Source organism: Bacillus rossius, chromosome 8, assembly GCF_032445375.1.
Source record: "Bacillus rossius redtenbacheri isolate Brsri chromosome 8, Brsri_v3, whole genome shotgun sequence".
NCBI lineage: Eukaryota > Metazoa > Arthropoda > Insecta > Phasmatodea > Bacillidae > Bacillus > Bacillus rossius.
In genome coordinates this window covers 62,484,612-62,511,321 of record NC_086336.1, presented here as the reverse complement: position 1 = coordinate 62,511,321, position 26,710 = coordinate 62,484,612, and the positions used below count along the sequence as shown (strand labels likewise).

The window sequence follows — 26,710 nt, the reverse complement described above, 5'->3', positions numbered from 1 at the left end:
ACTTTTAATATTTCAATTCATTTTTTTCCTGCGCAAAAATAAAACAAATCCCCAGGTTGGCCGAAGGTGAATATTCGGGCGTGGTTTCGGGCAGGGACGGAACTCGATGTGCATATTAGGCTTCTCCATAATCCTCTCGAGAGCGGAAGGCCACTCTCTCGCTCGGGAGTCGAACCCTCGCGTGAACGACAACGCGAGATTTTTTATCTCGCTCGGAATAAGGTCTTTACTCTCTTCGCCCTGGAGGCAAAAAAAAAAAAGGAGCTGACCGACGGGCAGTAGATCGACATCCAACCGGGGGGAGAAAAAAAAAATGAAAAATAAAAAACCGTCTTCGACATTTCGGTGGAACTACTTCTCGGTCTGCCGGCTTGTCGTCTGACGGCTCCCAGAACGGGAGTGCGGGTGCGCTGACCACTGCGCCCGTTGTTCCCGGCGGCTAGCGGCGTGGTCAGCGCACTGGCCTTGCGAGAGGTGGGTGTAGGCCGGGTAACAGCTCGCCCCGCTGTCGTAAGGCGAAAACTCGTTTCGGGGCCGCGCGCCGCCGCGGTGCAAGAACCCGGCGGGTGTGCTCGTTGCTGCGCGCGCTTTCAGAGCGCGTTGAGATCCCGGCAGCTTTTAAGGCCCCTCCCCACCCGGACACACGCGCGGCGCGCAGAAATCCAGGAATTAAAAAAAAAAAAAAAACTACGCGATTTAAAAACTACTCTAGGTAATCCGAGTGGGGTCTTCTTAAGAAAAGCATTTTAAGAATTCGCTGAGGGCCAAAAAGTAAATTTTCATTTTGGATTAAGTTTTTTAAACTCTTAAAATGCGTGTTTTCAGTGCAATTTTTAGGCGTAAAACAACCGGTACAGATGCTTGAAAGCACTTAAGGCACTTGCATCACACATTTACCTTCAATTCTATGCCATACAATGTTACAGTCACCGCTTCAAATTTCACAGTTGTCCAATGGACGACGGGAAGACTGCGCGTCAGTTCATAGCCTTGCGCTTAGAGGCGATACCGCGCTGGAAACACCAGCGAGCATCGCGCTTATCATCCCGCCTCACTAACACAGATACACCCCGACTAGACGCGCTCCTTCAGGGTTCTGCCTAGTCAGGGGTGTAGAAATTTTTGCCTGATATTGTAACAAATTAACAGGCAGAAAACGTTTTATCACGCTTTTATTAGCTGTATCTGTAGGTATGAATGAATGGACTATGTAATAAAATATTTCCATTCAATTTTTACCTACTTTTCAACGTCCGAATATGTTGAAATTTTGCATACATATAAAACCACTGACAATACAATATTTTGATAACCTAAGACCTTAGAGTGGGGGGTCGGAGGGTCAAAAAAACCTTATTTAAAGCTATGGGCAATAAACATGCTTTTTGTGTATCCTTGAGGTCGGGGCATGATGAGAGTTTGCCCCGGGATCGAATGTTACCCCCGGGGGGGGGGGGGGGGGGGGAGGTTTAAAACCAAAAATTTCGATAATTTTAAAAATTAAATGCTTTTTCGATGTGGAGTGTTTCCGATCCAAAAGGTGGGGTTATGATGGAAAATGTGTCCATTTAAGCGGGGGGCGTAATGCCCATAAATTTTGAATTTTTTAAAATTATATTTATTTTGATTTAGAGTTTTCTTCAAGGTCGGGTTATGGTGGAAAATGTGCCCGGGGTTCGTTAATGGTAATATGGGTACTATATCTGAAATTATCTGGCCACTCTTCCGGTGTGATCAAGTGTATAAAGCGGAAATTCCATTAGTCCGTGTTGATTTCGGCACAGATGGTGTACATACAATTAAACCAATAGCCATTCAATTTCCAGCCAAATAGAGCCATGGTATTGCTGAATACTGAGTTTGGCATCTACCGTGCATAAAATGCAAGGCTGCACTGTAGAATATGCAGTTGTTTATTTGGGATCGCGTCTCTTTGCTGTTGGACAGGCTTATGTAGCTCTTAGTCGTGTAAAGTCACTGGATGTTAAAGTAGAACTTCATTGCTCTAAGATAACAAGAAAAGTTCCATGTAATGTTGACGTATTAGCTGAAATGACTAGATTACGTGAACATTAATGACCAATTTTAAGTTTCATTGTAACAAATAAATTCTTATATCACTCATATTTAGTATTTTTAATTAATTTCTATTACTCATATACAGTATTTTTATTTTATTATGAGACTAAAAAGAAAAAATAATAAACTATTAGTTTTAAAAAATCTAAATAAACCAGCTTTTATCGTTGAATGAACTAAAAATTAATAAATAAAATTTAAATTTAAGTTTTTTTCCTATAGTCAAATAATGCATCACAACTCTGTATAGTTAAAATCGTGGAGTGCTATCTTCTTTCATTTTCGTAATGACTATATCCTAAAATTAGTGATGTAAAATTAAAAATATCAAGCACAACCTAGGCTTAGATCGGGAAGGGGGGGGGGGGTCGTAGAATTAAGAAGCCCCTCACTGAAAGGGGGCCTGTCTGAAGAAGTTGCAAAAGCGTGACTTTGAAACGTGTTTGATGTCAAAATTATGTCTTATGAAAAATGTCTTTATATTTTAAAGTATTATTCTTATTGCATGCATGTAGGTCAAAATATGGACCGTGTACAGCATACGAGCACCGCATCCAGATTGACGTGTCGGTTAGCTCCACGGGCCAAATTCTCGGGACCCCCCTCCCCCCTCCCCCTGTCATTAAATTTCCTCGAGCCTCCCTTGCAAATACTACTGATGTTTGCCCCCGAAACACCCTATTACTAATTTTAAGTTCATTTTCGCTATTAAGTTCATATATTCATTTTCGTAATTTCCATATCCTAACATTTTCGAATTGACTATATCCTAAAAATTTGGTATTGACTATATCCTAAAATTAGTGATGGAAATTATACTTAAAATCATATTGTTATTACTGATATCAAGCACCCCACGTCTTTTTAATAATTATACAGAGGTATGGTGCATTAATTGGCTGTTGGACAAAAAACCTTAAATTTTAATTTTATTTTCAATTTTTAGTTCATTCACGATAAAAGCGGTTTGGTTTTTTTTTAGTTTTATATAATATAAGTTTGTTTTATTAACACACTTTTCTTAGTCTTATTTGTAAATATGTAATATAATCTTAAAGTTGATTTTAATATACTTCTGTCACATCGATTTGAAACTTTGCTAATTTCATTTTGTATTTTAAATTGTGTTTCTGGTCTCTATCACTTCTTACTACAGAATATACAGCTGTTATATTAAAAATTTACAATAAGGAAAAACACGAATCCGTTACAGATTTAATATAGGCCTATGCGTATATTATATGTGTACATTTGCAAGTGTAGCAGGAAGCAGATACAGCCTGGTTCTTGCTCCTTGGCGGCCTCCCGCGATTAGCATGGTGGTTTTATTGGAAACGTGATTGGCAATTATTCGAATACCCCGCGGCGCGATTGTTGTGTTCCAAGACTTTTGAGGCCGCTTAGCGCGACAGCCTCCCCTCCCCCCACTACCGTTTTCCAGGGTACAACATCGTGTCCACTGACAATTACACGGGAAATAGGTCGTCTTGCGGCCCGCTGTGACCCGCTGGCAGCGCGCCTCTGGTGCGCGATCAGGCATCTGGTACACCGCACAGACCCCTGGTACTGCTCTCAGGCCTCTGGTACTGCGCAGAAGTCTATGTGACAGCGTAGAAGCCACTGGTATCGTACTCTGATCTCTGGGACAGTGTAGAAGCCACTGGTACTGACTGCAGTCTGGTCTCTGGTAGTGCTCATGACTTTGGTAATGCGCAGAAGTCTCTGGGACAGCGTAAAAGCCACTGGTACTGCACTCTGGTCTCTGATAGTGCGCATGACTCTGGTACTGCGCAGAAGTGTCTGGGACAGTGTAGAAGCCACTGGTACTTCACTCTGGTCTATGGTAGTGCTCAGGCCTCTGGTACTGCGCAGATGTCTCTGGGACAGCGTAGAAGCCACTGGTACTGCACTCTGATCTCTGGTACTGCGCAGAAGTGTCTGCGACTGCACTATGGTCTCTGGTAGTGATCAGGCCTCTGATACTGCGCAGAAGCCACTGGTACTGCACTCTGATCTCTGGTACTGCGCAGAAGTCTCTGGGACTGCGTAAAAGCCACTGGTACTGCACTATGGTCTCTGGTACTGCGCAGAAGTGTCTGGGACAGTGTAGAAGCCACTGGTACTGCACTCTGGTCTCTGGTACTGCGCAGAAGTGTCTGCGACTGCACTCTGGTCTCTGGTAGTGCTCAGGCCTCCGGTACTGCGCAGAAGCCACTGGTACTGCACTCTTGGCTCTAGTACAGGCACAGACCTCTGGTACAATGTTCCACATTGCAGGAACCTTTATAAGACCGCTCGCAAAAGCGCGCTAAGCGAGACGCACAGAGCGCAGTGGCGGAGTCGCGGTCCGGCTAGGGGGCAGGCGCGGGCGTGTCGCGGCCTCGCGAGGCGTGCGGTGCTGTGATTGGCTGCAGCCAAGGTCCTGCGCGCAGCCGGCCTTGGGTTCGTTTCCAGAGCCGGGCGGCCAGCCTGTCTCCGCGCGCTTGGGCGCGAGCGAGCACTACAGATGGTGGCGCCGAGCTCCCCCCAGTACCAGAGTCCAGAGTGCAGTACCAGTGGCTTCTACACTGTCCCAGACACTTCTGGGCAGTACCAGAGTCCAGAGTGCAATACCAGTGACTTCTGCGTAGTCCCAGAGACCAATGTGCAGTACCAGTGGCTTTTACGCAGTCCCAGAGACTTCTGCGCAGTAACAGAGACCAGAGTGCAGTACCAGAGTCCAGAGTGCAAAACCAGTGGCTTCTGCGCTGTCCCAGACACTTCTGCGCAGTAACAGAGACCAGAGTGCAATACCAGTGACTTCTGCGTAGTCCCAGAGACTTCTGTGCAGTACCAGAGTCCAGAGTGCAATACCAGTGACTTCTGCGCAGTCCCAGAGACCAATGTGCAGTACCAGTGGCTTTTACGCAGTCCCAGAGACTTCTGCGCAGTAACAGAGACCAGAGTGCAGTACCAGAGTCCAGAGTGCAAAACCAGTGGCTTCTGCGCTGTCCCAGACACTTCTGCGCAGTAACAGAGACCAGAGTGCAGTACCAGAGTCCAGAGTGCAAAACCAGTGGCTTCTGCGCTGTCCCAGACACTTCTGCGCAGTACCAGAGTCATGAGCACTACCAGAGACCAGAGTGCAGTACCGGTGACTTTTACGCAGTCCCAGAGACTTCTGCGCAGTAACAGAGACCAGAGTGCAGTACCAGAGTCCAGAGTGCAAAACCAGTGGCTTCTGCGCTGTCCCAGACACTTCTGCGCAGTAACAGAGACCAGAGTGCAATACCAGTGACTTCTGCGTAGTCCCAGAGACTTCTGTGCAGTACCAGAGTCCAGAGTGCAATACCAGTGACTTCTGCGCAGTCCCAGAGACCAATGTGCAGTACCAGTGGCTTTTACGCAGTCCCAGAGACTTCTGCGCAGTAACAGAGACCAGAGTGCAGTACCAGAGTCCAGAGTGCAAAACCAGTGGCTTCTGCGCTGTCCCAGACACTTCTGCGCAGTAACAGAGACCAGAGTGCAGTACCAGAGTCCAGAGTGCAAAACCAGTGGCTTCTGCGCTGTCCCAGACACTTCTGCGCAGTACCAGAGTCATGAGCACTACCAGAGACCAGAGTGCAGTACCGGTGACTTTTACGCAGTCCCAGAGACTTCTGCGCAGCCTGTCTCCGCGCGCTTAGCCGCGAGCGAGTACTACAGATCGCCGCTCCGAGCTCCCCCCAGGAGTCAGCGTCGCATCTGCATCAGCGAGGGCTGTTGCGTTCACAGGCTATACTTGTCAGGAGAACCCATCACATTACACTGTAATTTTTTTTTGTGTAAATGGAATTGAAATTATCATTATAAATTACAGATATTTGTAAATCTGTACATTTACAAAACATCTACTGTGCAGTTTAAATTTTTTCCCCCACATTACTACTGAGTCTTCCCAGTTCCCAAATTAGTTAAATTTATTTGTAAACCGTTCTCAGAATAGCTTTCCATTTTTAACTGATTAATAAGAATAATAAAACAAAATAAAGTAAAATTACTAACATAAGATTAAATTATCCGTTTTAAAAAAAAATTGTATAAGACATTTTCAAAATTTAATTTTTATGCACCAGTTTTCGAAAGCGCTACAAGTAATATTCAGTATTCCTAAAAAAATAAATAAATAAATAAACGCATTTGATTAATGTGTTCTACAAATTTAGAATAGTTATTTTGTAGTATTAAAAATTATTTGTTGACAACTAGTTTCCAAAGGAATAATTTGTAAAAGTACAAAAAAAATGTTTCCTATGTAGAAGCACAGCTTGTTCATATGATGGAGAACTCTGTAGTACACCATTCACGGGAAAATAGTTTATTTAAGAAATATTTTCATTATTTTGCAACAACGGGATTTCTCAAATGATTTTTCAATGTTAAAATCACTGCAAGTAGTTTCCATCACTTTTCATAAACAGTTACTACTTCTTTAAATATTTTGGTGAATTTTCCAAACAAACTTTATATATGTATTTCTGTTTTACATAGGTTCATGACTAATTCAGTAGCTTTAATTTAACTGTGATAAGTTGAAAAAAAATTAACATTACATCTTTCACCTTAGAGCAGACTAAATATCACTGGAAAAAATCTATTGTCAGCGGGTTTTTTAAAGCTAAAACGAAGGCACTAGATAACTATCAGGCTCGCATCGTAGAGTAATAATAATAGTAATAAACACCTCAATAATTAGAGATTATGAAAGGATACAGATGGATAACTAGCCGTCAGACGTGAAAACGTTTCAAAATTCTAACTTAGGTACTTTTTTCATTAGGCGATAACTCGTTGCCCTAATAATATCAAATATATCCTTATTTTACCTCCTCATGGGTAAAATTAAAATATGTATTTTCAATTTTTATTTATTATTTACATTTTATATCTCTAATGGCAAATATATATTATTTCATACTCCAGTAGATACCGATTAAATTTGAGCTTACATAAAACCAAAAACACGCCTTTTACATCTCTTTAGAAAAATACATGCATAATTGATAGAACATAGAATAGGTTATATTTTGGGTATGTTAGTCATGCTTAGTTTCTTACCTTTCGTTTTGAAAGGTTCGGATGTAAGAATTTTTCTCTATAAAACTAAAACAATCACCATTAAACCTTTTCGAAGAGTAATTTAAGAAAAATGGTCCAAAGATTTTTAATTTTCATTTGTGTAATTCGCCCCAAACATTTCAAATCCGCTTGATTACTTTCTGAGATATTATTTTTTATAAAAAAATAACATTAATTTTTGTTTCCATTTTCACCACCTCAGAGGAATTCCATTTTGATGTAGGTACAGCCAAATGTTCAAGTTAGCAGAAGAACTCACCAGCAAAACGTGTTTTATCGACATATGCATTTCTGTATGCAGTGTTTAAGTGATGATGAAACAAACAGACAACAATTTCGAAAGAAAGAAAACAACTCTATATTTGAGTTATAAATAGTGTTTTATCAGTTTCCTATAGTTATTTTAATTTTTAAATAAAGCCATGCATTTGAAAAATGAAAATAGCACCGATTGTTTTTATTATTAGTAGAGACCTGCAAAATTCGCGGATTCAGTGACCTACAGGATAGACTCTACTACACTCTACACACTCGGGCAAATGCCACCTGTTCATTGGCTGCTGACTTGCGAGTCGTCTCGACCGGGTGTGTCTGTGATTCGACACTTCTTTGAGCGAGGGTCTCTAATTGGCCCTCATTACTCCAGATTAACAGTGAACCAATGGCAGAAGCAGCACTAAGGTATGATTAATTTGAATTGCAGCATATCACGAAATGAACCGGCGAATTTTGCAGGTCTCTTTAATATTAGTAATATCAATGTATTTTTGCCAGTAGATGAAGTGTTCAGTAGATTACATCTCCTGTTGTGAAAGCGTCACCACAGAAGCATGTTCAGTCGGTACCACCACCATCGTTGGGGGGAAAAGGTGGTGTTGACTGGCCAGTGGTGCGGTGGTGCGGTGGTGCAGTGGTGCGGTGGTGCAGTGGTGCGGTGGCGCCGTGTTGCAGAGGGCCGCGAGTGCGTCAACTGCGGCGCCACTTCGACGCCCCTGTGGCGTCGCGACGGCACGGGACACTACCTCTGCAACGCCTGCGGCCTCTACTACAAGATGAACGGCCAGAACCGGCCCCTCATCAAGCCCAAGCGACGGCTGGTGAGTGTCGAAGTACTTGCTGGTCACCCTGTAGTTCAGCTCCACCATTCCCCCCCCCCCTTACCCTTGTCTCCTTGACGCAGTTCTGTTGCGCGCTGTGCTGGTATCAAGCACACCCGTTTAAGAATCCTATTCCTGCATGTCTTACATTTAGTTTGGGTTTTTGACGTGACAACGTCTAATAAATCGATGAACGCCGGCTGCACGCACGAAAAAAGTGTCCCGTTACGCACATTGTCCCGTTACGCAGTGTCCCGTTACGCTCATTGTTCCGTTACGCTGTGTCCCGTTACGCTCATTGTACGCTTACGCCGCATCTATCTCTCTTCCACTTGACTGTTTATAAAGTGAAGTGAAAAGTTAATGTGGTTTTCATTGCTTATTACAACAACAATTTCGGCAATAAAGGTTAATTATTCTTGCATTTTAAAAATCTGATTATTAGTATAATTTCAAATATTTATTCTTTTATTATTAAAATAAAAATGATTAAATTTGTTTCATAAAGTATGCAATCATTTCATCAATGTTTTGTTATGACGTTGTCACGTTAAACTATCGTCCGTAAACCGACTTTACAGACAACCAATTTTTTTTTGATACGACCGTCACCTATTTCACTGCCAAAACATAAATCTTTATCATCACGAAAATATTTCAGTGTTAGTTCAAAGAACGTAGATTCTTTCTCAATTCATAAATAATTCAGACCTTTTTTTCTGCTGGTCCCTCCTTCCGTACTTCTGTGGGGCGTGTTACTGTTTGACGTCAAAAGGCATCAGAACATCCATTATGGATCCTATCGCTGCTTGTTTGTACATTTAGTTTTGTTGAATACAGCACTCACCTGTTTCTCTGCCGTTAACGATAAGTCTTTGTCATCACTGAAATATTTCAGCGTGTGGAACGTAGATTCTCACAATTCATACACGATTCAGACAATTGCCTGAAATTCAAATCAAAAGACAGTAGCCCCACGTTAATGATTGTTTTAAATAAAATAGTTATTACACTTGATGTAAACAAATTATCCCACACTTACATATATCGGTCTCCCAACAGTATATAAGTTTCACTTTAAATTAAATTGCCAAGTTTATCACAGTGACGGCATGCAAAATCACATTAAATAACTCCCTCGTGGATTCACTAAAGAGGCAATCTACAATGCCGAAAATAACGAATTTGCATAATTAGGTCTAATAAAACGATTTTTTATTCAACTAAACACCCTGTTCATTTTCTTAATAAGTTTATCACATATGGTCAAAATGATTTTCGTTGTAAACTTCGAGTAGGAATTTTATGTCGCTGTGTCTTCAAACAACGCGTACTGGGTTATTAATTTGACCAAAATTAATAGTTGGACGTATTTTTGACATTTTTGTTTTAAATTTTATGTATGTGTTTTAGTCAAACTAATTCTTATCGAACATGGCTACCAAGCAAATAGCCGTTTCGCACTTAAGCCTTCTGCAGTAAAATAAAAAAAAACGTTCGCGGGGAGTAAAAATTTAACCACTTTTCCCTGGCTCGAATTTTTCTTCTGTTCTAATTTTTATAAGTCCATAGTTGCCACTACTACAGCTTGTCACTGCGCTTGTCATCTGTGATTGCTGCGATTCCCTGGACGAATGTAAGTAGTGGGAACAAGCCCATCCGGGTACAGACCGGGGAGCTATAGAGCGTCTCCCTCTTATTAAGCAGTACAGAGAAAATGGCGCGCACTGTTGCCGGTCATAGATTTGTTGCCTTCCACTGATTAATAATATGATTTATTTACACCAAAAGATTTATTTTGTATGCTATCATAAATTACATAAAGTTATAACTTTGTATTTCAATATTTTTTTCGATTTTTTAAGAATATAAAATAGTGTCTGCTGACACTGAAAACACTAAATGTCAATCGTTTCTCACGATAGCAGCCTGTCACTTTTAATTTCAGACATTCCATGGAATAATGTGCTATGCTTGCACAGAGCTAAAATGTAAAAAAAAAAAAAAGTTTGTTGACAAAGTAATTCAAAACCGAGGTGACAACTTTCGGTTGTCTCCTTAGCAGTAAAAATTATATCATACTTTAGACGAAATACAATAAGAAAATGCAATCTAAATTTCAATTTGAAATTTTCTTTTACGGCTATATATATATATATATATATATCGTGATAACGTCTTATAAATCGATGAACGCCGGCTGCACGCACGAAAAAAAAGCATGACTCATTGTCACGTTCCGCCTGAACCGAGCGTGCAAGAACCTACCAACCATCGTGCGAGAAAATCTTCTATAATATCAAACAGGTCAAGGCGGGCTTTTTAACTAATTGTTCGTGATTATATTTAAACAATATATTTAAATTAAATTTGCAAAAAACTGTCAATAATATTTTAAAATTAAAAAAGTATGCAATTTTTCATCAATGTTTTCTTATGACGTTATCACGTGAAATTATCGTCCGTAAACCGACTTTACAGACAACCCCCTTTTTTTTTCTTTCATAAAGGTTTCATGATCTTACAGAAACTTAATTATTCGGAAACATAACAAAATTATGTAACTTTATGGACTAGGTATATCTGGCAACAGTGCTGTAGTGGCAGAAGTTGTGGTTTAGGAAAGAGAAGAGCGAATGTCCGTTACACCTTCACGCTGCGGACTAAGGATGAGGGGGCCACAGTTGTCGATGGAGCGGAGTGTACAGTTCATCACTTATTGACGCGGTAATGGCCGCAGGGGCTAAGGGTTTAGGTCGTCGGGGGGTGGGAGGGGTGTGGCGCTGTCCAAAACTATCGACCGGGCGTCGGGTGTGACGGCCGCCGACGCCTCCAGGCCAGGTGGCTGCCGCCTTGCCACAGGCGTCGCGGCGCATCACGTGACAACCGGCACCGACAGACGGTCCTGCTGTTTGCCCGCACGGCGTTGCCTACGCGAGGAAGTGATGGATAGCGATTAACAATGTTCGCAGGCTTTCACGGCCGTTGTCTGAAGTAGCTTTGGCTTCTGGGCTGTAGCCGCGTCCTAAGGCGAATAATTACACGGACGTTTCTGGTCGACAGTGTACAGTAGGTAACTGCTCCCTGGTGATGGTGACTGCAATGTCGACCGAAATGGTGGGTGAATTATTCGCCTTAGGACGCGGCTGCAACCCGGAAGCCAAGCTACTGGATGGTGATCATCAGAATTATCGTGACGCAACATTGTGGAAACTGCGGCGAGTTGCGTGAGGCGTCATCGACGTAGAATTTTTTTGACGTGTAACATCTTAGCTCTCGGTGGGAGCAATATTCGCGCATGCGACGGAAGTCAAAGGAACAGTAATATATTTCCAACACGGTGCTGCCATCTGTGGCTAATGGACATTTTCAAAAAAACTTTTAAGGTCTTTTTAAATCTGTATAACGATTAAAAAAAAACTTTTTTCCGAGAGAAAAGAAAGTTATTTTTTGTTGTCATAGTGTTGGTACCAGTGCCACAGTTATTAAAACAGATACATAGTTCATACTGGGCATACCGTCTGCCGTGTATCGGGCTGACGTGACAAAAAAAACGCCAGGTTTTCTCACGAAATGTCTGTAGCTGCCCCGATGTATTTGCTGTCACTGCGCGCCGCAGGGCCTGACGGACGTGTGAACTAGACGTCGGCCGCGCTCACACACCGCTGCTGTTACAGAGGAATTAACTACTGGGGGGGGGGGGGATAAATAATATCGTCTCGCCCCCTTTTAGTTTCAGGGCACACATTCAACCTAAAGTCCAATCCTCCCAACACTTCCGGTCAACAAGTCCGGAGCAATGGAAGCGGTGTCCTCTTCAGTCCTGTTTCTCAAATCTTGGCAAACCATTAGATAGGTAGTGGCGAAACGTAGACACGATCTTTTATAAAAGCCCCGAATGGCCTAATGTCAGGTGAACGCGGAGGCCAGCGAAAAAAAAAAAGCTCTGTCGTCTCGACAACTACGACCAATCCAACGGTCAGGGACTTCAGACGTAGATTCCAATGGGGAGGCATTACATTGCAGATTCACTCATTAGCAAATTGCAGAACACAAAAAAAAAGGGTGGTTTACGCTGAAGATTCGCCGGTTTTGCGCTAGATGGCGCTGCAAGCGAGAAAACAACCGAGCAGTAGGCCTACTCGCGCATGCGCTTATCCAAAATTGTTTGTGAGTCATTCTCAAATTGTGACCTTGAACCGAAACTCTAAAACTCTTAACAGTTGATGATATTCAAATTTATAACCGGGGTATTCTTTTATGGACACTTACTGTATATTCATTTCTCTTCTATGCGCACGATCTCTCTCTCTCTCTCTCTCTCTCTCTCTCTCTCTCTCTCTCTCTCTCTCTCTCTCTCTCATACGCACACGACCGTTCAGTTTGTTGTGCACACGACCTTCTGTTACCGTTATTGTTATTTATTTTTTGAAATGCGAGCCCAGCCTCAACTCTCACGCTCATCAGCCCGGCGTGAGGGAGCGAAGAGAGAGCGAGAACCGCGCGGAGTCGCGAGCGTACATCATCGCGCGGCTCATGAGCTGTCGGCGAGTATCGAGCCGCCGTGCCGGGCAGCGCTCGCCTCATGATTATCAAACACCACTTCCCCCCCCCCCCCCCCCACGAGGGACCACGCTGCCCCCCCCCCCCCTTCACTCTCTCGCACCCGCCGCCGCCGTCCTGGCAAACAAATAATTTTTCGGTGTTTTATTCACCGGCACGGCGCTATGAATCCGCAACCAAGTGTCCGCCGCTGGCGTACAACGATGCGGTGTTCACACGGCTTTGTTCGGGAAACGTGGCGGCGGTGACGATCAAATAATTCACGTGTCCTCGCGTCGCGAATACCTTCATAATACGAAACTCGCGTGGAATTATTTTAAAAAAATAGTGCCGAACTACATTCCTTGACGCGGATCACACGTAGTTCCCGCACCCGCCGCTAGAGTTCGCTGCCTGAGAAACTACGTCGACTATCGAATCATTTGATTTGCAGAGCGAAAAAAAAAAAAACAGTTCCGATAAAAACGAGAAAAAAAATTTAAAAAAATACTAACCCCGGCTTTGGTCCAGAATGTTTAAAATTCAATAAAAAGAATAATACCATAAAGTTTTTCTTTGGCATTTGTGGACTTTTGGTTCGCGCCGTCCACTTGAGATAGAGGAACCGTCCGTTAACAGATTTCCGTTCCTTTTAATTCCGTCGCGTTCACGAAATTGCTCCTACCAAAAGCAGTACACCGAGAGAGAGGATGTTGCATATAAAAAAAAAATTGTTTCTCTGGCGAGTAATCTCAGCCAAACTGCCGTTGGCCCGCACCCAGCCAGGCCTCGCCTGCGCGCTCGTGCGAACACTCGAGCAGGCGTACGGCGTTCCCAACTCCCCGCCGAAACACCCGACGGGGACGCACCACAACGCCGAAATACCACAACGCCGAACGTACAATAACGCCGAATACCATAACGCCAAATGCCAAATTGACCGCAACGCCCACAGCTAGAAAACTGCTGTGTACCACAACGCCGAATTACCTCAACGCCAAAATACATTAACGCCAAAAAATGTCATTGCAGGACTGCCACAAAGGTTAGGTTAGGTTAGGCTAGGCTAGGTTAGGCTAGCCTAGGTTAGGTTAGGTTAGGTTGTGGTATTTCGGCGTTAAGATACCTACATTTAAGAAACACACAAATTCATTCAGTTGTTTTTCATTTTGCTCCTGTGGCCCCCCTCCCCGCAGCAACATTTTTCGGCGTTGTGGTACACAGCAGTTTTCTAGCTGTCGGCGTTGCGGTCAATTTGGCATTCGGCGTTATGGTATTCGGCGTTATTGTAGGTTCGGCGTTGTGGTATTTCGGCGTAGTGGTAACGACCCACACCCGACGCCTTAAGGGGGTGCCTCCCATTTCAGGTCAAGATATTATGTTTACAGTAATTACAAACACACTTTTGGACTTTTTCAATTATTTAACTTTCACGAAATGAAAAGTATATATATAAAGCACATACTTTTTCCATAATTAGCTGCCAAAGTTACATTTTTAACGTTTTTGGGTTCTACAAATAAGGAGAATTTAATTTATTCCAGAACTGAAAGATTTTAGGTTTAACTGCAATTCCACTGGCTACTTCAAGAAATGGTTTGAATTTCTTTCAGAAAATATTATTTAATTTTACCTGGCATTTCAGAATTCTAAAATTTGTTACGATTTTGACAACCAAGAAACATGAAATGAGTTTTTGTGATAGAAATGTAAACCATGTCACGAAGTAGCCAGTGGCATTGCAGTTAAGCCTAAAAAGTTTCATTTCTGCAATAAATTAAATTCTCCTTATTTGTACAACCCAAAAAAGTTAAAAATGTAACTTTGGCAGCTAATTATGCGAAAAGTATGCGCTGTACATATATTTCATTTCGTGAAAGTTAAAGAATTGAAAAAGTCTTAAAAGTTCATCAGTGATTAATATGAATATAATATCACGACCTGAAATGGGAGGCACCCCCCCTTCACACGTGGAGTGACGATGCGCGAGACTTGCGAACCACGGTATGAATCGGCGAAGTCGCAAGGGTGCAAGCAACCTATGAATAATTAAAACGTTGGTTGGCTGAATAAATCATTCGGTCAGTAAAATATGACTTTCGTTTCAGTGATAGCATTATTATTTAATTTTTTGGATTTAATTTTCATGTTGCCATCACACGCAAACTAATAAGCTGCAATAAATTTAATTTGTATAGTCAATGCTGCAATACTCGTGGGGTTGACATAGCAAGCATGAAATGATAGATAAAAATACTTAAGAAATAGTTCCTAACTTCAATTATTGTTTACTTTTAACTTCATTGTAAATATGTTTGGCCCCCTTGACACACTCGACTACGTCACAAGAAAATAGTGATATTGAATTTTACAATATTTTATAGACTTATCGTTGTTAAATTAAATCGCTAACCTCTTATTCGCTTCATATGACGTAGCAACGGTGCTATAAATACCATACGAGATGCGTGTTTTCATTCGAAGGTTACAGTATGTCACGTCATCAGTAGTCAAAGAGATTGTACTCACGTAGCTTCTTTTCCCTGGGTATCTCCACTACCTTTATCGTTTACCGGGTCTTGTATAGCAAAAGGTGTGTTCGTAATCAACCCGCTGGTCTGCTGTTGATCGCTCACCACCTGGGGTCGGGTCTGATTGGTGGTTCAGGTAGCATGGCCTGTGACCCGACTATGAGTAGGCTATTCCGGGCAGAGAACTATAGTGCGTCTCGTCCTTAGATTGCAGTCTGTATTTTAATGGGCATTTACTCTCTGTTTCCAAAGCACAACATCTGCTATTAGTGGTGTCCTTGTTTCAGTGTCTCTATTGCCAGATATATGCAAATAGCAAAAATTTTTAGACCAACTTTATAATTTAAAACATGTTTTTAAATGTATCAAAAATCTATTTTTAAAATTTAAATTTGGAATTAGTTTTTTTTTTTTTTGGAAATACAGTTTCTTCATGTATTTTATCAATAATATCATCTGATTATATTCATTTCCCTCTTCTAAGAAAATTTATCAGACACACGCCCTCTTGATTTCAAATTTTTTTTTCATCAACGTTTCTAATACCTTACAATAATAAAAATTTTTGATCGACCATAGAAATCAATTAACGGGATTCCTTGTGATTAATATTTTGACCGATTGCTACAAATTGTTTCTCCTGTTGGTGTTTAGAATTGATATTTTTCTTTCATAATGTACTTATACTACCGTAATTACTATCAAAAGGCACAATTTTATAGTCTTCAAACAAGCAATAATTTGTAAAATACACTAAAAACTATTATAAAACACGGTGCAACGATTTCCAAAGATGGAAAAAAAAATCCTGAGACATTCAACGCATGCCAGGCTAGTTATGAATTAAAAACGTGCGAAAATATCTGGCGTATAATAAATATTATTATTATGTGTATAGACTGTATGCATCAGCCACTTTGTTCTTATTCATATTTGCACACGTAGTTTTCTCGTGTCACGTCCCTGACACGTGCATTATTCAAGACAGACGAGGAGACATAGTTGCTGTGAATTGATGCGCGGTGAGGGGGAGGAATTTCGCAGCGCTGGTGTTTCCCTGCAGTACCCTCGGGTATTGGGTACTGGGTACTGGGTATTGGGTACCAGGTAGTGGGTACCGGGTAGTGGGTACCGGGTACTGGGTACCGGGTACTGGGTAGTGGGTACCGGGTACTGGGTACCGGGTACTGGCTAGTGGGTACCGGGTAGTGGGTATTGGGTACCAGGTACTGGGTACCGGGTACCGGGTACAGGTTCAGACGACGACGGCACGCCGCGTGAAGCAGTCCAGCAATAGACGTCACTCACAACTCCAGAACAAGCTGTCTGCGGTGCTGTCAGTTCACGCCGGTGACATGCCAGGCTGGCTCCTTGCCAATCGCCGGGTACGCAATGACAGCTGACAGACGTGACCAGATAACATCAAGTCTGATTTCTGACGACGTAGGACTTAGAGCGTATAAACGTAAGGAACGCGCGTTAAAATTTATACTTACTTGGTGTAATAAAAAGCTAACTTTATTTTTCCATTCAAATAATTAATATAAATAAAAATAATAAATGCACTGGTGTGATATTGTAAATACTGTTTGCAAAGTATAATTCAACGAAATTAATAAATAAATTTTGAGTATTCAACATTAATATAAACACGCGTATAAAATTAAATATTTAATATAGTAAATTTGAGATTAATTCTTATTAATAATGAATATATGCTGAATATTTATTCTAATTTTTTATTATTTATTAATTTATAATTTATGCAAATCAATTATACATCCGGGAACATAACCATATATATATATATATACATTTGAAAATACACTTGAAATATTTTACAAATACAATTTCTATCACTAATATTCACAATACATATATGTTTTAAATTATATAGACCAGTATTCAATATCATTAACTAAAGAATAATATTTATGAGCACATATATAATTTTATTTTGTATGCAGCTTCTTTTAATTCTGTGAAAATCTTCTTGCGTGTGCGCCCGTATCGTAAAAATTCACTCTCATAATTTTTTTTTATTTCGAGCCTAAAGAATTATCACTTCAAAAACCTCTATTTTTAAACATCCTTGTGTGAATTTCTCATCTCGGACTTTTAAGAGCAACACGACGTGTTCAGAGTATGTCTACTTACGTCAAAGTGAGGAAGTAAAGTGAAATTAATAAACGTAATACATCTTAAAAAACTTATATATTTTCTTGTATAGGTAAACCAAGATAGCAGCACAATAAATTACTTAACATGAGAAGCGTGGTTCGCTGTCACATTTGCCAGTTCAGAAAAATGAAATGGTAATTGGTGCTTCCAATTACAACACACAGAAAAAATGATAACACGAGTTACGTTCGTATTTAAACGCAAATGCAGTAGCTCCTAGTGTTGAACTTTAATTAAGGTTGCAAAAAAATGTACGTGGATATATTTTTAATAAAAAAAATATACTAGTCCAAAAGCATAAGTCACTTAACATTAGATAGAACAAACTAGTGTTAAAATCATTGTGCGTGACCAACATTCAAATCTTTTTACACTGCGCGAAACATTTACATCCTCGGACAAAGACACGCTTACTCTCAGCAGAAATAGTTACAACAATCAGACGAGTGTCCACACATCATGTTCTAAGAATAATCGGAGGAGGAAAACTGCGCAGGTCAGGCCAAATTAGATACACGCTTGAGTGTTTACGGCGCGCAACTGCGCAGTGTCAACGACTGTACAGGCCCCCGGAGACGAATTGGAAAACGATAATCAGTTAAGCCTGCGCAGTGCTGTACTGCGCAGACCTTGCGACGCCAGTCCAGTCCAGTTAATGGAAGAGTTTATTAAAACGTACGAATCAGAACCATGCCTTTGGCTGGTGAAAAGTGACGAGCACCATGATCGAAGGAAAAAAGAAAAAGAAAAAGAAAAAATGCCTACGCGCGTTTAGTCGAAATATATAGGTATATAAAAAACCCAACTGTCAGTGACATTTTGTTTGAAAAAAAAAATAACGTAACGAGTACGCACTTTTAGAAATAACAGTAAATTTACGGACTTTTTTTTTACGAAGAATTATCCTCAAATAAACAAAAATTTCTTCGTAATCCCAAATAACTGTATCTTCATAAAAACGTATTTCGACTTCCGAATTATGTTTTTCGTTGTAAACAAGACAAACACGTAGCCGAAAGGAAAATTAAAAATTTTTGCTGTAGACCTAACAAGTTTTTGAAATGCTTTGTTAATGTAAAAATATTGTTATTGTTGATTCATGTTTGAAAGTAAGTGAACTCAACAACAGTAAACTTACGAAGATAATCGTACATTTACGAAGTAATTTGTAGCCGGCATTCTTCGTAAATTTAAGGTGAAGATCTTTAACAGTGTGTGTAGAGACAGGAGGAGGCAGAAAATGTAAACAAACAACTAAGTTGTGAGCTGGAAATGTTGAAGTTTACGCACCGATCAGTCTTTTAAAGTAAGTAACTTTGTTACTTCAACCTTTTAAAGTAATTTAGTTATTTCTACAATGCGGATATTTTGAATGACACGTGTCGCAACTTTACACCCAACATCAGCCGACGCATCATCTGATGTGATGCCATAGACTCCTCCGAACATGTTCTGAGCCAGGCATGCACAGTAATTCCTCACATGATTCCCGGACCGTGTGTGGGGGCCCTTGACAGATCAGGACTGCGTCAGATGAAAATCCCTTAATTAGGAAATTCAATTTTTCTCTAGCATAAGGGACTTGCCCATGCAGCTAAAGGAACTAAACTGCTTCCGTTATTACATTTAAAACATACGGATGTGTGTCCTCGAGAGAGGCCATCGCGGAAGCGAGCTCAGCAATCAAGAACTGATATTTTAAGTTGATTGAAATGAATTTCCAGACATAAATTTACACGGTACAAGCTGAAATTAAATTCAGAAAGAAAAAAAAATTGGTTGCCTGTAAAGTCGGTTTACGGACGATAGTTTAAAGTGACAACGTCATAACAAAACATTGATGAAATGATTGCATACTTTTATGAATAAAATTGAATCATTTTTATTGTAATAATAGAACAATAAATACTTGAAATTATATTAGTGATCAGATTTTTAAAATGCAAGAATAATTAACCTTTATTGCCGAAATTGTTGTTGTAATAAGCAATGAAAACCACATTAACTTGTCACTTCACTTTATAAACAGTCGACGAAACAGTTCACGTGTAGATGACTTGTAATTAATTTTAAAAACTGGCGTTTAGCTATAAAGTTTAAATATAATTATGAACAAGTTTTCATATAAATAAACTGTAATCAAATATCTATCATAAATTATATGAATCACCATAATTTTTTTAGTCAATTGTAACATAATCTATTATTACTGCACTCGCCGACAGCGTAACGGAACAATGAGCGTAACGGGACACAAAGTAACGGAACAATGAGCGCAACGGGACACCGCTAACGGAACAATGTGCGTAACGGGACACTTTTTCGTGCGTGCAGCCGGCGTTCATCGATTTATTAGACGTTGTCACGTCAAAAATTGGTTAACACTGATACTTTAAGTGAACGGTTCATGTTATCTCCCGCCTCTGTGCACAAGAGCCCAAGAGAGTGAGGTAATAGGGTAACTGTCTGGCACTCGCGCTTGTTACCAGAGCTGACACGTCAGTGGATCACATTCGCGGTGACAAGATGGTAGGCGAGGTAGTTCGACCCTTAGGTCACCCCGCGCATGCGCAGTGCGAAGCAAACCTGACCATTTCTTTCATGAATGGACGACAGCTTTACGCCAACCACCAAGAAAGAAACAACCATTCTTCTTCAACGATACTCACATTAACAAATTATTCACAAATCTTCTTATTATATATACACTTCACTTTATCACTGGTGAATATATGTATGTTCTTTTTCAAAGTCTAGATCGTTCTCGATAAAACCCGTGTTCGGCGCCCCACTCACGACACCATAAAAAAAAAAAAAACAGGACCATACTCAATGGCAGCTACAGTAGAACTGCAACCCAGACCAGAGTGAGCAGGATATATTGTCGGAAGGGGAAAAGGGGGGGGGGGGGGGGGGGAATTCACACTCACACATGGGTACGAGGATTCAAAAAAGGGAGGGGGGAGAATACAAGAACTAAAGTAATCTGTACGCCAGAGAAGTCTGCAACGATCTATGTATTAGTTTTACATTAAAGGAGCCATGATGAATAGATGATCCCACAGCTCAAGTGAATTAACTTTCTTGAAATCGAAAAGAATAAATAAAGTGTGTATTTCGCATTGTCGGGAAGTACAAGCGTACCTAGTTGAAAACTTACAGTTTGGAATCTACTGTTACTGGCTGCATAATCATATAGCTGGAATTTATGTCACAGAAATGTAATTAATTTTACTTTCGTGTCGAATTATTTAAAAGAAAAAAAAAAAGTTGTTTTCCTTGAGGATCGAATGAGTTACGTTAGCAAAAATAAGTCATGTTGAGCTGGATTACCCACCATGTTTCAGTGCTGAGAAACATACTAAATGATTAAGTCAACGGGTCAAGATATTGTACATTAAAGATGAGTAAGAGAAAACTATAGCGTAATTGAAGTTGGCAAATGATAACAATTTGTGATATTTTTGGAATATTTTTCATGAACTGAGCATGTCTAAAAAAAAATACCCATTCTAGTTGAATGATGCTTTAAATGGTTGGAACGCCGTGCGAGCGTGTTCAGTATAAAGAGGAGTGAAGGAGACATTTTAAACTGACGTGTACCTCCCCTCCCCTTTTGCCCTTTCTTTTGGACCCTTTCGTAGAGCCAGCGCATTTGTCACCAGCATTCGTTTATTTTTTTTTTTTTTTTTCCTTGGCCGGGAGCATTCATCTTGCTTTTGGCCCGGGGACTCGAACCCATGCAGATCGCTATCTGCGTAGCGCATTCTTCGCGCTGCGGCTCTATCCCCACTTCCGCCGGTGGCGCGGTGCTGCGGCAGCCCCGGCAACCAGCGCCGAGAGAGAGAGAGAGTCCGACGAGGGAAGGGGGAGATGCCGTTGACAGCGGAGAGGCGGGTGAAAAATAACAATCTGTCAAGTAAGTAGAAATTAATTAATGAAACACCGAAACGCTGATTAATGCTGGAATTGGGCTTCAGTAGCTTCTAAAAGGCCGGGTTTAAAGAGCCCTCCCATTGTTTTGTTTTTATTTTTACTTTTTAACCGGGGGGGCTACCCCCTGTATCGCCGCACGATATCTATAACACGCGATTGTGATCGATCAATTGCGCCGACAGGACGATGCATTGCAGTTGTACCACTGTACGGAAACACAACGAAAAAAAAAAAGAATTAAAAACTCCCAAGACGAGAGTGTAAGTACGTGCTTGGTTTTGTGTGAGAAGTGGGAAGTCTCCAAAATGGTTCTAGGGCTACCTGCAGAAGAAGCCATCTCGACTTGTTAACACAAAGGAAGACTGTATTTGCGTGAAAGACAAACGCGCAACAAAGCGAGGCGGAGCCAGGGTTTGGGGGAGGGGGAGGGTCGTGTTTCGAGCCGCCACGTCAGCCAACTGAACGAGGGTGAACGAGGGTGAACGGGTCACGCCGACAATGGAGACTCTCTCCCACAGCATCTGCTCGCGGGTTATGAGTTATTCCCCCCCCCCCCCCCACCCCTCCCTTTTTTACGGTTCCTTTTTTTATATATATATATATGCCCTCTCCTTTTTTATTTCTTTTTTTCTTTTTAGCGGTGAAGCCCCGTCTCGTGAAAAACCTACATTTCAAGATGGTCGGGGCGATAAGCCCGCAAGTTCGGCGCAGGCCGGCTACCGCTGCTGTTATTGTTAGCGGCGTCGGCGAGATACCATCGCGGCTGAAGTAGCGGGAGTGCATGGGGCGACCCCAGGGGCGACCGGTGGCCCCCGGCCCACCAGGTTGGAGGGGGGAGAGGGGGAGGTGTCCTCGCCGGGGATGGACCTGGGTCCCTGCGCCGTCAGTAGCTACCACGATATCTGCCCCCAGGTCCTCAAGCGTCATCGAGTCATCGAGATGTTCCTCGCATCCCTCAGCAGTGGCTTTCTCCTCGGAACACCAGAGGGGTCAGGCACGGAGACCCGTCGTTGTTTGCGCAAGAACCATTAACAGCCTGGTCCCCGCGTTGGCTTACGATCTCTTCCGCAGCCGGGGGTTGCAACGTCGGCACGGGCTGCAGGCAGCTGCGGTGTGTCGCTGCCAGACCCACCGCCTCCACGCCTCGAACCTGCCGGCGGCGGTGGTCCCGGGCCCGGGTCCAGTAGCCACGCTCCTCGCGTGCTGACGTGGTCGCGCCGCAAGATCCGCGCTCTTGCTGACGACCGTCCACAGTCCTCCCCCCCCCCTCCCCCGCGGGAGACGTCCAGGCGCCGACCGTCTCTGGACTGCAGCAGAGAGAGAGAGAGCCGCGAGCAGGAGTGGCGTCGAGCGGGGACGCACCACAACGCCGAAATGCCAAATTGACCACACAACGCCGACAGCTAGAAAACTGCTGTGTACCACAACGCCGAATTACCACAACGCCGAAATACATTAACCCCGAAAAATGTCATTGCAGGACTGCCACAAAGGTTACGTTGGGTAAGGATAGCACACAAATTCATTCAGTTGTTTTTTTTTTTTTTTTTCATTTTGCTCCTGTGGCCCCCCCCTCCCCGCTGCAACATTTTTCGGCGTTACTGTATTTAAGGCGTTGTGGTACACAGCAGTTTTCTAGCTGTCGGCGTTGCGGTCAATTTGGCATTCGGCGTTATTGTACGTTCGGCGTTGTGGTATTTCGGCTTTGTGGAAACGACCCGCGTCGAGCACGACGACGCACGTCGCCGCTGGTTGGCTGTCGTTCCGGGCAGGGGCGGGTCTAGGAGGTGTTAGAAAGGGCGATTGATACGCCTACAAATTTTTGTAGACTACAAAAAAAAATTGCAAGACTAACTTTTGTAGCTTGGCTTCTGGGTTGTAGCCGTGTACCACCTACAGTAGGTAACTGCTCCCTGATGATGGCGAGATTGCAATGTCGATCGAAACGTCGGTGAATCATTCGCCAAGGACACGGCTACAACCCAGAAGCCAAGCTACTTCAAGACAATGTCTGTGAAAGCCTGCTAACACGACTTCGTACGCGTGGAGGATGATCATTATTCAGAGCAGTATGTAAACACGTGGAATAGGCCTACATGTTTTTACCATTCTACATGATACATCGTATATCCCAGAATATATTTCCTTTAGTCAGTACATCCATGTTTTTTTTTATTTTCAAACGGAACACCCTTGCAATCAAATCATGACGATCATGCGACTTTTGACCAGCGATATTTTCCCAGCGTGGATTACATGTGAATGTTAAAGATACCAAGGCGGCCAAAGTCTCACATATGTCTAGCTTATTGTGTACGTTCGTATCCACTTGTAAAAGAAGGCAATAGAATAATTCGACCAAAATTATTAGGGCCAGACTCATCTCTACCCACACCTTCTTTTAGATGTATATAGTTTTCTGCGCGCAATTTTGACTGGTTGTTTCGTTTGTATAAATGAGTCTTTCAGTCTAGATTTTGGCGTACTCGTCAAATAAAAATTGGCTTAGAAAGGGATCGAAAATAGATGAGATGATTAAACACCCCGTCTCTAAACATTAATTGTACGTGCATAAAAACTTGCAGCGGAAACAGTTTTTTAAAAGGGAATGTTTGTGTTCGGATCATGTTGCAGTAGATTGATGGAATATCCATCACCACGAAAAAATAGCAGAGGATACTGTAAGGCGTCATACGATTTATGAGTTTCACTAATGCAATGCAGTGCGCTACCACGGCTTTCCAATATTATGTCCCGTTTTTAAAATTGTTGACTTGCCATCTTTAAAGCTACATCATTATCTGTTAGAGCATTCATTATACCAGCCTGCGTAACCTTATACTGTGTTTTTTTTCAGCATGAATTACAGATTTAAATTATTCACAGGAAGAAGGAAACTTTTCAATCGTTGTTTCTAAGTCTTTAATATATGGGTTTACATCATGGAAAATCTTGACTTAATACTGCTTTACAGCTGGAAAATTATAACATCTCATATTTGTTTCTCGTTCATCTTCTCCTACAAAATAAATATGCAAGAATCGAGCTTCCTGTTGGTCCATTTGAATGGTAAACTTTCCCTATGCATCTTAAATTAATCCGACGTGGAATGCAAGTTTAGATGCAAATGAGATCATTTGGAAGCAGTTATTATATTGTCGGATATGAGCTCAACGGTGTTCGTGGTCAGGCGAAGGCCCTTAGTCAAACTACACAGCGGTTCTGGAAGAGACTGAAATGGTTTAAGAAATGCTTTGCCACTACAAGCACACACCCGCAGCTTCGTCTGTCCACTTCAGAGCGGAGCGACGCCGAGACCTGGTGTTCGTGGTACCTAAGCCTGCCGTGCCTTCGTGGGCAGGTCTCTGCAGGTCTCTGCAGGTCTCTGCAGGTCTCTGCAGGTCTCTGCAGGTCTCTTCAGGTCTCAGGCCAGGGGTGCCTCTCAGACGAGTATCGTGTGACGTCGCTTCGTGGCGCAGAGGCGGGAAGGCTTTTCGGGAATGGGCCACCGCACGAAGACGAACGCAGATGCACGGCTATGGGGTAATCCGTCATCGAACTGCAGGCAAATGAACTGTCTTTTTTTTTTATTTCTACAAGATGTTAACGTGCTTCGTTCTTCTCGTTATAAAAGTCGGGCGCGGAATACCTTTTTTGATAGTGCCGCTGTGTGACCTAAGATGAACCTTTGTTACCTATGTTACCCTTTTGTATTTCAGACATATGAGAGGGATTTTGGATTTCATTGTTTGTCTTGCTGTATAATTAGACCTTACGTCAAATAAAAAGCAAACCGAAAGTACTTACACTACATTGACATAACAGAGGATTTGATTTAAATTCATAAAAAGTATGTATAATTGATATTTTTGATCATTATTGGTTTTAACGAAGGCCATACGTTCTTGTTGTAAGATTTCTGGAAAAAGCGCATAAAGTTTTTAAAAAATATATATTTAAAAAAATTTACCGAAATTCTGAGAACTACGCGAACGACACAGACAAACTCTGGTCTTGTGATAATGTAGGTGGCGTGACCTCAAACGTGATCTGCTGTCGCCCGCAGAGCCGTCCCGGCCGCAAGGTTGCGCGGACGTGACTGGCCGGGGCTCCAGTTGCGAGCCGCAGCGACTGTCCCCGCGGTGCCACTTCATTATGTGCATACGGCGCGGCCGCCATGCTCCGACTCTTACCATATTCTAATGCTTTCTTTCTTTTTGTTGTTCGTGGCCGCGGGAGGGGCGCGCGGAAGACCGGGCCAAACGGCCGGCTGACGGGCGACAAACCAGCGCCCCCCGCGCGCCACCTGCGCCGAGTCGGCCCCGAGGTAGGCAGCAGGTGGTCGCGGCGCGCGTCGCGGGCTGCCTACCTGCCGGGCGGGGAGAAGCCCGGTGGCCACTGATGCTACTGCTGTTCTTACCACGGGCGCACGCACGCTGGGATGGAGATATTAATCTATCTCTCTCTCTCTCTCTCTATCCCCCCCCAACCTTAAAAAAAATCTATCAGTTCCGCCAAAAAATAGAGAAATAATTTCCAAGCAAAGAAGATAAAGGCAAAATTTGTTGTGGTAGAACAACGAATGAAAGGGAGGTACGTAATGTCTTTGAAAGATTTGTGCAATGGGAGTGCATGACTTGATGTAAGCTTTTGGACATACGCTTAGCAATGGCGTATGTCCAAAAGCTTACATCAAGTCATGAAAGGGAGGTATCGAGTACAAGTTTTTAGAAACTGTCCTTAAATAAAAATAACGACAGAAACTGTTCAATGTTCAAAACCTTTTTTGGTGCAGGGCTACCGGCGTATTGTTTTTCGCAAGCTTTCATTTGTGAGGTTACCAAAGACTTTGCTATGTGAAAAAATCCCACGTATTTCGGCTACTTTTGATATGGACTTAATGCGGGGTGTCGTATTCCATTTTGATGGTTTTTTTTTTCTCGTTTCCTCGCCATTAAGGGCTGTGTCTGTAATTTTAACGGTATACCTATACCTCTTGGATGTTATGTTCCCCTCTTAAATGATATTCTGTATACGCTCCCTGACTTCTGCTACCGTTTATACCGCTGCAACTGCTGCTACAGCAACTACCTCGCCTGCTAAATACTGCAGTGACTCCAACTGTAGCGGTACCTCGCGTGTTGTATGCCTGGAACACGGGCGGGCCACTCGCCACGTGTCTTCTCCGCCACTCGCACAGCGAGTAGTAGCCACCCCTCGACCGGCGAGCGTCGTCACTCGCGACTT

General features: G+C 42.4%; 1 protein-coding gene across 1 annotated transcript in view; it reads left to right on the top strand.

The window, feature by feature from the left end:
- The window catches only part of LOC134535387 (endothelial transcription factor GATA-2-like), a 163,145-nt gene extending 137,280 nt beyond the window's left edge, over positions 1-25,865 (top strand). Inside the window, exons 4-8 of the mRNA XM_063374460.1 lie at positions 8,128-8,273; positions 12,741-12,820; positions 22,288-22,452; positions 22,535-22,646; positions 25,716-25,865. Coding sequence (XP_063230530.1) covers positions 8,128-8,273; positions 12,741-12,820; positions 22,288-22,452; positions 22,535-22,646; positions 25,716-25,865 — 653 coding nt within the window. The remainder of the gene's footprint in view (positions 1-8,127; positions 8,274-12,740; positions 12,821-22,287; positions 22,453-22,534; positions 22,647-25,715) is intronic.
- Positions 25,866-26,710: the final 845 nt, after the last annotated feature.